The sequence below is a fragment of the Hypanus sabinus genome, chromosome 14, assembly GCF_030144855.1.
Source record: "Hypanus sabinus isolate sHypSab1 chromosome 14, sHypSab1.hap1, whole genome shotgun sequence".
Lineage (NCBI taxonomy): Eukaryota > Metazoa > Chordata > Chondrichthyes > Myliobatiformes > Dasyatidae > Hypanus > Hypanus sabinus.
The window spans coordinates 33,346,902-33,358,950 of NC_082719.1; the positions used below are offsets into that span (position 1 = coordinate 33,346,902).

The window sequence follows — 12,049 nt, forward strand, 5'->3', positions numbered from 1 at the left end:
GAGGATATTGAGATTTATCAGGTCAGTACGAGTTTACAGCATGCATTACAGAGCAAGTCATTTTACATTGGATATAATTAAATGAGCCAAGATTAATTGATGATATCAATTAATCCTATCTTGTGAAAAGAACAGGAATAAACTGGTAGAATTTAAAATTCAGTTTGAGGACGAACACCCTGGGTCTGAAACATATATTCTTATGCTAAATGAAGAAAATTAACAATACGAGGATATAATTGGCAGAAGTGGACTGGGAAAGATCAGAATGGTATAAGAGCAGTGGACATCACATGTGAGATGATACAGTATAACTGTGATAAAAGGAAGTAGTAGTTCATCCTGGGTTAACAGAACTTGCGTGGATACTTGTGTTGATGTAATAAACACTGGTTAGTCCACACTACTGTGTCCAGTTCTGGTCGCCTCACTATAGGAAGGATGTGGAAGCATTGGAAAGGGTACAGAGAGGATTTACCAGGATGCTCCCTGGTTTAGAGAGTATGCACTATGATCAGAGATTAAGGCAGCTAGGGCTTTACTCTTTGGAGAGGAGGAGGATGAGAGGAGACATGATAGAGGAATATATAGAGTGGACAGCCAGTGCCTCTTCCCCAGGGCACCACTGCTCAATACAAGAGGACATGGCTTTAAAGTAAGGGGTGAGAAGTTCAAGGGGGATATTAGAGGAAGGTTTTTTTTAAAAACTCAGAGTGGTTGGTGCGTGGAATGCCCTGCCTGAGTCAGTGATGGAGTCAGATATACTAGTGAAATTTAAGAGACTACTAGGAAGACTAGAAGACTACAGGAATATGGAGGAATTTAAGGTGGGGGGTTATATGGGAGGCAGAATTTAAGGGTGGGCACAACACTGTGGGCCGAAGTGCCTGTACCGTGCTGTACTATTCTGTTCTATAGATTGATCTTGCCACCATCCCTTCTTGTTTTGCCATTCTTTTGCTAATTTGCTGTCACTTGTCACAATCCTGTGGCCAACCCTTCCACTACCTGCTTCGTTATTTCACCACCTATTTTTATGTGATTCTATATCAGCAAATTTGTTGGAGCATAAAGATATTCTACAAACAGAGCAGAGAACAGATGGAATACAATTTGAAATAGACATGGTAGTCAGAGAAAGGGTGTTTCCTGGAGAAAATTACAAATACTAATGCTCAATTTTCCTCTATCTAAATGAATGCACTGAAATTAAGCCACAAACCCATGATTTGTATGGATTAGTACTGCATTCCAAGCTTTTTAAAAAAAAATCACTTTCTGTGCATTAGTGCTCTGGTTATTATTTAAAACTACTCCTGTTACAAACTGGAACACAGGAAGAATAACTATTCCGCGACTTGTAGTTTCAATGAATATAGTCTTATGAATGCAAAATGCCCTCATATGATCTGTGCAGAGAATATAACTGCATAATAACCTGTTAGTTAACCAGTCTGAGGTGCGCAGAGTTTTGAGAATTCACTAAATTGGCTGCTTAGCAAATATTTAACTATGGAATTGAAAAGTAGAAGTATAATTTACTCACTCTGCTTGAATGCATGGTAAACGTTGAGCAGGGTCAGGTGATCTCCATCTATATGTGCGAACCGCATCTTGGCTTCGTCAGCTGCTTTCTTAGCTTCCGTTGGGCGAACAAAACACTGTGGGACTAAACAATGTTGGTATGGGCCCAACACAGACGCCCATATGGATGAGTCACTCATTCACAGACACAGGAACAAGGCCTAGCTAGGTCAGTTCAGAGAGCATTGGGCAGGGCATGATGGGATATGGTCACCAACTGCATCTTGGATTGTCTACTACCTTGGCTTGGTACCAAACATCAACACCTACTCACATCTGCAAGACAAGAGTGTTTCAGAAGCTACACAATTACCAATTTTTAGTGAAAAAAGGCGGTGCACAGGGAAATACAGAACTATAATAATGTATTAAATGAATGCCTTCTGTAAGCATTTTCCTAACCTACCAAAAAAGTGATAAGTAGCTGTCAAACATTTAGTATTTGAAGTGTGTGATGCTGTTAACAGATGACTTGAATCTCATCCTTGCCTACAAGTTAAAAACCAAGAACAAAGGAAGCAAGGGTGAAATTCTGCCCTGCCCAGCTGCTCTGAATCTGATTTAATCTATAGTACCCTACCTACAGAGTTCAAGTCTGTTGCCTTGCTAAATATTACTTATAAAATGTAATCAGGCTGTTATTGGTTTTGTACAAGCCTTATGCAGCATAGAATCAGTATTAATGGAATACAAAACCAGAACTGTGAAATAAGTGACCAGTGTTCAAGTCAAAATGAACACTGTAGTGTTGTCCATATCCAAAGGGATTCCCTAAAATGACCACAAATCATGTTATTTTTGAGGTGTAATTTGACAGATATTTTCAATCTAATGGTTTAACAGAAGCTTTTGATATCCATATCCCAATTATATCTTACAAAGTATTTTGTCTGCCTAAATCATAGGGGGAAGTGTAGAATTTCTGTATTATTAAAATTCTAAGACAGTTTTTGTTTTGCTCATGAAACATGAACTATCCTGAGCAGTCTCAATATTCATCAATACCTCTCCTCCATTAAGCTCTTATAGGCTTCTCCTAGACATCTGCTTAAAAAGAACTGATTTTCAGCCAGGATAAAACATTAAAAAACAAAAAATGCCTAAAGCTAAGCACCAAATCTGAAAACTATAATCATGATTAATAGTCTGTGCTTATAAATTCTCATAGTACCTATCAAAATTTCATCAGTACTTAGCACAAACATTCAAATGCACAATTATCATTCTGTTTTTAAACAGGCATTCCAAGCATAATCTTGCAAAAGATCAACTCCATGAGAAATTTCCCTAATAATTTGTTTCATTTAACTGCAAGTCATGTTTTGACAATTTCATCCCCGCTATTACCTGACAACATTGCAGTGATGGAGAGAATCTCATTTGAACAGTTGTGTTCACAGCTGGCAATAACCATCTTGGCCAACTGTGGATCTAATGGGAATTCTGCCATCATGGACCCAAGCTCAGTGAGATCACCATCGTCATTCAGTGCAGCCAGATAATTCAAAAGCTCCAAGGCCCTCATCAGTGTCTCAGGTGCTGAAAAGTAATTTGTAACAATGAGTCATGAACAAAACCTCCAATGACAAAATCACTCAAGTGCATACTTGTCACCCTTACTCTGCCCAAGTCTTCCAACATGAATCTCAAAGTAGTCACACTTCACTCCAAAAAACTTATTAAGCAAATGACTTCTGTGTGCTGATCTGTACCCCAAATCATTCATGATGATTGAAACTATACAGCTCAACTGTCTGCAGCAAACATTTCATGTGGCTCTAACCTTAAGAATGAATAACTATCTCAAAGATCAACTAGGACGGGAGACTCAAAGAACACAAAGCCAGTGCAGAGAGGAGAAGGGTGCAAAATACCCCAAGGACAATTTCTTGGCCAGGGAATGGATTCACTTTTGTATTACAAACATCTGGCTGGATTTTATTTTATTTACCATTTATGGAAGATTTCAATGACTAAAGAAGGGGAACTTAAATTTGGTCAACCCAAAAAGTAAGCCCCAATCACAGAGTTTCCAATATTGTCATTCCTATATCAATGTACAACCCTCCTGCAGCTTATCTTACAACAGAGAACATAACATATTACAGGGCCTTTTGCCCATAATATTGTGCCGATCTTTTAGCACTCTAAGGTCAATCTAACCCTTCCCTCCATTTTTCTATCATCTATGTGCCTAATCTAAGTTTTATTAAACATCCCTAATGTATCTGCCTCTACCACCAGCCCTAGCAGCATGTTCCACGGACTCACCACTCTGTGTATAAAACTGACCTCGGACCTCCTCGTATATTTTCCTCCAATCACCTTCAAATTATGATCCTTGGTATTTAGCCATTTCCGTCCTGGGAAAAAAGTCCACTGCTATGTCTTTTACCATCTCCTACACCGCTATCAAGTCATATCTCGTCCTCCTTCACTTCAAAAGCCCTAGTTTGCTCAACCTATCTTGTTGATGTGAAATGCCAGCATGGTACAATGGATGTTCCAGAGGAATCAAAAAGCTTGTGCCCCTCTTCAGGACTTCAAACACACTAATCAGCCTGAAACTACAGTGCAATGCACCGGTCTAGAGCTGTTGCCTTTCACAAGAGGCTAAAACAAGAGCACAAACGATTCAACAAACGGATGTGAAAGAAACTCATGAGGTACAAGACCATAGGATCATAAAACAGCAGAATTAGGCTCTTCAGCCCTTTAAGTCTGCTCCACTATTCCATCATAGCTGATCCCGGATTTCACTCAACCCCATACACCTGGCTTCTCGCCATATAATATAATGCCGACTGAAATGATCAACTTCCATTTTAAATGTATGCACGGACTTCGCCTCCAGCACAGTCTATGGCAGAGCAGTCCACAAATTTACTACTCTCTAGCTTAAAAAAAATCTTCCTTACCTCGGTTCTAAATAGTCATCATTCAATTTTGAGGCTGTACCCTCTAGTTCTGGATACCTACACCTTGGGAAATATCCTCTCCACATCTACGTTATCTAGACCTTTCAACATTTGGTGGGTTTCAATGAGATACCCCCGCATTCTTCTAAATTCCAGTGAGTACAGGCCTAAACCTCCCAAATGTTAACACCTTCATTCCTGGAATCATCCTCATGAGCCTCATCTGGACTCTAATGACGGCACATCCTTTGAGATATGGGGCCCAAAACTGTTGACGATACTCCAACCTGATGAGTGTCTTACAAAGGCTCATCATTATCTCCATGCTTTTCTATTCTATTTCAGTTGAAATCAATGCCAACACTGCATTTGCCTTCTTTACCACATAATGAACCGGTAAATTAAACTTTTGGGTGCCTTGCACAAGGACTCCTAAGACTCTCAGCAGCTCTGCTGTTTGAACCTTTTCCCCTTTAGTTAATAGTCTGCACTATTGTTCATGTTACCAAAATGGATCATCATACATTTCCCGACACTTTATTCAACCAGCCACTTTTTAGTCCATTCTTCCAATTTGTCTGTCCTGATGCAATTGTATTGCTTTGTCAGCACTACCTACCCCTCCACCTATCTTTCTATCATCCTCAGACTTGACCACAAAGCCATCAATTCCATTGTCTAAATTATTGACAAACAATGTTAAAAGTAGCAGACCAAATACTGACCCCTGAGGAACACCACTCGTCACTGGCAGCCAATCAGAAAAGGCCCCCTTTATTCCCACTCGCTGCCTCCTGCCTGTCAGCAATTCTGCTATCCATGCCAGTATCTTTCCTGTAACGCCATAAGATTTTATCTTGTGAAGCAGCCTCATCTGTGCACCTTACCAAACAGCTTCTAAAAATCCAAATAAATGACATCCACTGCCTCTCCTTTGTCCACACTGCTTGTTGCTTCCTCAAAGTAACAGATTTGTCAGGCAAGATTTCCCTTTACAGAAACCATGCTGATTTGGACCCAAGTTATCATTAGTCTCCAAGTACCTCCAAACCTCAACCTGATTAATAGACCCAACACTTTCCCAACTACTGAGGTTAGGCTAACTGGCCTATAATTTCTTTTCTTTTGCCTTCCTCCCTTCTTAAAGAGTGGAATGATACTTGCAATATTCCAGTCCTCTGGGACCACGCCACAATCGACCGATCCTTGAAAGATTACAAACAATGTATCTATTATCTCTTCAGTAACCTCTCTCAGGACACTGGGATGTAATCCATTCAGTCTAGGTGACTTATCCACCTGAAGACCTTTCAGTTTGCCTAGCACTTTTTCCTTTGTAATAGCAATGGCACTCACTCCTGCCCCGAGTCTCATGGACCTCTGGCACACTGATAATGTCTTCCACAGTGAAGACAGATGCAAAGTACCTATTAAGTTCATCAGCCAATTCTTTGTCCCCCAATACTACCATACCAGCATCATTTTCCTGTGGTCCAATAACAACTCTCACCTCCCTTTTACTCTTTATACAACTGAAAAAAAACTTTTGGTATCCTGCTTTACATTATTGGCTAGTTTGCCCTCATATTTCATCTTTTCCCTTCTTGCAGCTTTAGTTGTTTGATTTTAAAAGCATCCCAATCATCCAACTCCCCACATTTTTACTGCCTTATATGCTCCTTCCTCGGCTTTGATGCAGTCCTTAACTTCCGTAGTCTGCCACAGTTTCCTACCCCTGCCATTTGAGAACTTTTCCCTCTGTGGGACATAGCTACCCTGTGCCTTGTGAACTATTCCCAGAAACTTCACTCATCTCTGCTTTGTCATCATCCCCGCCAGTATCCTCCTCCATTCTACCTGGGCAAGCTCCTCTCTCATGCCTTATAATCCCCTTTATTCCACTGTGATACTGATACATGTGACTTATGCTTCTCCCTCTCAAATTGCAGTATGAATTCAATCATACTACGATCACTGCCTCCTAAGGGTTCCTTTACCTTAAGCTCCCTAATAAGATCTGGGTTATTACACAACACCCACTCTATGATAGCCTTTCCCCAAGTGAGCTCAAGCACAAGGTGCTCTAAAAAGCCATCTTGTTGGCATTCAACAAATTCCCTCTCTTATGATCTGACATCAAGCTGATTTTCCCTACATCCTTGCATATCAAAGTTCCTCATTACAATTTATTACATGCCTTTTCCAGCTTCCTTTGCAATGTCAACACATCTTGGCTACTATATGGAGGGCTATATATGATTCCCATAATTTTTTTTTAAACCCTTGCGGTCTCTTAACTCCACCAAAAACAAGTCAACATTCTCTGGCCCTATGTCACCTTTCTAAAAATGTCATTCCATCTCTTACCAACAGAGCCACACCATTGCCTATGCCTTTCAATACAAAGTCTTCCTTTGATGTTAATTCTCAACTATGAAGTTCTTTCAGCCACGACTCAGCGATGCCCACATCATAGCAACCAAATCTTTGATTGCGCCACGAGTTCTGCCACCTTATTCCAAATGCTATGTGCGTTTAAATAAAGCACCTTCATTCCTGCATTCTATACCCTTCTGAATTTTGCCTCTGTGGTACAATTTAACTCTTTGCTCTGTCCGCATTTGTACCCAGTCACTGGCTTGACCTTCCTTACATTCACGTTACACCCATCAACTACTTGTAAACTTGCTGGCTCATCCTCGGCTCTATCATACTGATTCCTATCCCCCTCTGATATTAGTTTAAACCACTCCCAACAGCTCTAGTAAATCTGCCCACAAGAACAATGGCCCCCTTGGATTCAAATGCAACCCATCCCTTTTACACAGGTCCCATTTGATCCAATATGTAGCCCAAGATCTAACATTCTGCTTCCAAAGGGGGTTTTATAAGAGCATTACTTGGACAGAGAAATCACCACAGAAAGTACATTCAGTTTTCTTCATGGTAAACAGAAGAGCTTTTGGGCCATGTTCACTAGTAAGGATGAATTACTTTTCTATCCCTACAAACTCAAGGTTATTCTTTTGTCTTCCAACAGATCCAATGTATTATTTATAACATTATAAATAATGTAATAAATGTTTTGGGTTGGCCAGGCACAAATAAATTCTGAAATTTGTAACATGATTCTGAACAACGACTTGATTTATGGTGGATAATGCTGCTCTAGAAGTTCCCATCAGAAACACCCTAAAGAGAGACACTTACCAGGTGGATCCATGAAGTCAAAATGTACCAAGTCATCAATGCCAAGTTTCTTCAGTTGAAGAACTACAGAACCCAGATTGGACCTCAAAATTTCAGGGTATGTGTTGTCCTAGTAATTTTTTTTCCCGAAAATAAAAAGCAAGAAATCTCAAATAAAAGCATTCACAGAGGTCATAAGTAGTGTAAAATAAAGCTATACTACATGCTTCCTGCTTCCTACTAACAGCTAAGCATTTAGGAAAACAACCAGAATACATTATGTTACACAGACCATTTAAAAGCTTTCGTATTACAAATGCGCTGAACACCAGAATCAAGCCGAGAAAATAGCAACTATCAAAATGTTATTAATGAAGATAACCTATCTGGGAGGGCTGCCTTCACAAGCGTGAAACAAGGTCATCTTAGAAACACTATGAAGGACAAGTTCCTTCAACAATGACATCACAGTATTACATATATCCTTGCCTGAAATTTCCCTTGCTCATCTTACACACTGAATATGACCAATTGCAAATCAGAGGAAGCAATTAACTACAAAAGAAAAAGGTTATATGAAAGAGACTCAGTTACTAGATCAGTGGAATACTTGGATGATTTTTCAGTAAGTCAAGAATTCAAAGAATTTGTAGGTGTTTCACCACTTTGTAAACAGCAAATACTGAACTATGACTGAGTTTGCATTAGCCCAACTTAATCTTGCTGCCCTCCAACAGTCAGGCAAAAAAAAAGCATGTCCCAACATCATGACAATAAAATTGAGAACATCTGAGCATCCGGAAAAAATTACCTGCAAATCTGACCTCAGTGTAGCCACGAAGTAACAGGTACCTGTTCATTCCAGATAAGTTTCTGGTTCTAAAGGTTTGGTTCTTCAAAATCCATTCAAGTCAGGAAACAAATTCATCTATAGGCTATCAGGAGGATAACTGAACAGTTCTGCCAACCTGCACCAGAATTCTTCAAAGACAGAAGATCAGCAGCTATGAAAGCTTACCTGCATTTCAGTTTTATAGGCTTTTTCAGTGTAAAGTCTAAAGCACTTCCCTGGTCGAGTACGACCAGCACGGCCAGCTCTTTGTTGTGCTGATGCTTTGCTGATGGCAGTCACCAATAATGATTCAACTCTGATCCTTGGATTATACACCTGTAAATTATGAAAGTACTTGTAATACCAGCCATTGATGCCAACATCAAAACGGGTTTCTTGTTTGGCAAATCAAGAGTTCAAAGAATAATCAAATAATCTTCACCTTTCATGGAACCACAAATTAGGGGCAAATTCTAAAAAAGCTATTAGTGACTGGAACAGATGCAAATAAGAGGGTAACAATGTATTAACAATAAAAAAGTGAAAAAGGAATGTGAAAAATGTTAAAAGTCAAGATTAGGAAAAAGGTGGTGGTTTTGAAGCAATGTGCAAGCCCTTCAAACTTTACAATGTCATTGTGTCAAGTAGACAAGTACTTCTGACAGATATTTACAATAGAATCAGATAGTTTGACTGACATCCTGAGGAAATGTATCAATGAATCAAGAACAGATCTTGCCAGGGTTATGGTAAGCAAAAGAATAGTGATGAAAGCAAAGACATTATTGAACGATAAATTCTCTGCCACAGATGGTTTCCATCCTAGGATATAAAGTCAGTGAAACTTTATATCACTGTAGGCAAGTTTAATCCTAATCTCTGCAAATGTTCACAATTCAAGAAATTTTCCTTTAGCTTGAAAAATTATATTTATCACTTGACATTTAAAAACAGTGAAGGGCAGGGGTGCAAAAATCAAAGTATTAACAACCTGTTTTAACAATATTTTCTGTGAGGAATTTATTACAGCAATTAAAGACAGGCTAGCTCAACCACTTGAAAAGTTTCAGCTGATCAGACTGTGCTAGCTCAGACTTGCAAATAGAAACCACATCCAACATACCTCAGTGAATTATCTGGTGATTAATACTGTAGACACTGGAATGTCGATGGGTATTTATGTCCAAAAGGGGTAACACAAAGACACCACAAAAAACAAGGAAAGTTCAAACAAAAAATACACTGAATTAAAATGCCTATTACCAACTCAGCTAGGAAACTGGCTGACAAGTTATGGAATATGGGCAGGTATTCAAATTGGAAGGACATGGATTACGGCACCCACGAGTACTCGCTTATACCATAATTATTCACCGCAGCTGAAAGAGACTTGGATGACTGGATTGAAAACTGATGATGACAAAAATGTGCAGCATTGTAATTAAGTAGATCTGTTTTCACTGCCAACAGACTGGTGAATGGGAAAAGCTCACAAAAAGAATTTTGATGCATGTATGTGAGTTGTCCATTTTGGAGCTTAAAGTGATAAAGCTGATTGTTTTCTAAATGGCGAGAAAGCTAGAAGCAAATGAAGTCCAAAGAAACCTAGTAAGCCATACACAAAGGCCAGTAAATGATATTCACAAGTACAGAAAATAATCACGTAAAAGATTAAGAGTTTAGAGGAAATTTAGCAAAATAATTTTATGGATGAAGAATAAAAGGATTTTAATTATAAAGTTAGCTAGGACAAGTTGGAGTTGGAGCAAAGGAGTTTGAGGGGAGGTGCAGTGCTCTGTAACGCAAGAATCAACTGAGCTTCCATTCAGGCATGGAATTGGCCCCATATGCCAAAATTCAGAAACACAAGATCTGCTCCTGTTTCCACTTCCAGGGAATTGCTGAGTGATTCCAATACAGTTATAGTTTTCTAATATTACTGTTTTGACTCAATACCATTAAGGTCATTCAGTCATATGTGGGGATGGTGAGCATACAAAACCCACAAGCTAAGCCTGTTTAGTTGGCAGAGAGGAAAGCTTAGAGAGTTTAGCTCATGAAGATAGTCACCACATAAACAAAGAGGAAAGCAGGAGCACCGTTAAGATTTCTAATGCTCTGCTGTGAGGAAGCTTATATTAGTTTTCTGTAAAACAAGGTAAAATTCCAGAGAAACATAGATAGGAAAGGAGCTGCAAATCTTTGCCATACCTTAAGGACATTTTAATACTTGCCTTCTGTTTGGCAAAGCCTGGATCAATCACAAACACAACACCGTCAATAGTGAGCGAAGTTTCAGCAATATTTGTAGACACGACGACCTAATGTAGAAAATAAGGAAATATAGTTAGTATCACAAAAAATCATAAACACAAGAGATTCTGCAGATGTTGGAATTCCACAGCAACACAAAATGCTGGAGGAACTCAGCAGGTCAGGGAGCATCTATAAAAGGGGGTAACAGTTAATGTTTTGGGCTGAGTGCATCACAGCAATTCTGCTTTAAACATATCACTTTCAAGCTGCCAGTATAAGTTTGCAATAGAATGCCATCCTTTAGATTTATCCTACCTACTCTTTCCTGTAAAGGATCAAAAACTACAATTTATCATGTCTGTACCTAGTCAAAATGAAACTATTTTGCAGATAACTGATTGGCATTTTATATATTACACAAATGGATTACAACATATTTTACAAATCAGAGGGAACAAGCATTATAAGGGCCAGGGGAGTGATATTGTACAGAGAAGCTCCATGGAAGTGCTGGCACAGAAAGACAAGGTGATGATGGAGACATATGCCATGCTTGCCTTCATTAGAAAGGGCATTAAAAACATCATGTTATAGCTGTATAAGTGGTGGAGGCAGATAGTTACATTTAAAAGCTGTTTGGACAGGCACAGGAATACAAGAAATTCAGAGGGGCATGGGTCAAATAGACAATAGACAGTAAGTGCAGGAGTAGGCCATTCGGCCCTACTAGCCAGCACCACCATTCACTGTGATCATACACAATCAGTACCCCGTTCCTGCCCTCTCCTCATATCCCTTGACCCCGCTATCTATAAGAGCTCTATCTAACTCTCTCTTGAATGCAACCAGAGACTTGGCCTCCACTGCCTTCTGGGGCAGAACATTCCACATATTCCAAATAGGACCAGATTAGGTAGCATTTTGGTTCATATGGATACGTTTGGTTAAAGGGTTTTGCTTCCATGCTACATAGTTGTGATTCTTGAACTTACGATTACAAAGTATTCTCCAGTTTTCCTTCAGTTCCTCCAAATGATATATGTGCAATGTTGCCCAAGCTTGCAAGAGTCACTAGCAGGACAACTGAGCTCTCAAATGGAGAACCACTTGAACTGACCATCAAGTTACATTTGCTCCCATTAATAGCTTACAACGATAACCTTTTTAAAATGAGACGTTGAAGAAATGCAGACCACTGCACTTCCAACAGTTAGCCAAACTTACTTATAACATTGATAAACTTTATCCAAGAGCATTCCTCTCTCCCAAA

The 12,049-nt window shown here is 39.4% G+C and overlaps 1 protein-coding gene across 3 annotated transcripts in view; it reads right to left on the bottom strand.

Moving 5' to 3' along the window:
- Nucleotides 1-12,049, bottom strand: part of dhx15 (DEAH (Asp-Glu-Ala-His) box helicase 15) — a 122,646-nt gene that overhangs the window by 20,828 nt on the left and 89,769 nt on the right. For 2 of the 3 annotated variants that reach the window (XM_059988963.1, XM_059988964.1), the window contains exons 7-11: nucleotides 10,758-10,844; nucleotides 8,710-8,859; nucleotides 7,713-7,821; nucleotides 2,932-3,123; nucleotides 1,547-1,669 (exon numbers count right to left, since the gene is read on the bottom strand). In XM_059988963.1, coding sequence (XP_059844946.1) covers nucleotides 1,547-1,669; nucleotides 2,932-3,123; nucleotides 7,713-7,821; nucleotides 8,710-8,859; nucleotides 10,758-10,844 — 661 coding nt within the window. Of the gene's footprint in view, nucleotides 1-1,546; nucleotides 1,861-2,931; nucleotides 3,124-7,712; nucleotides 7,822-8,709; nucleotides 8,860-10,757; nucleotides 10,845-12,049 lie in introns of all 3 variants that reach the window. The other variant, XR_009515636.1, reaches the window with a different exon arrangement.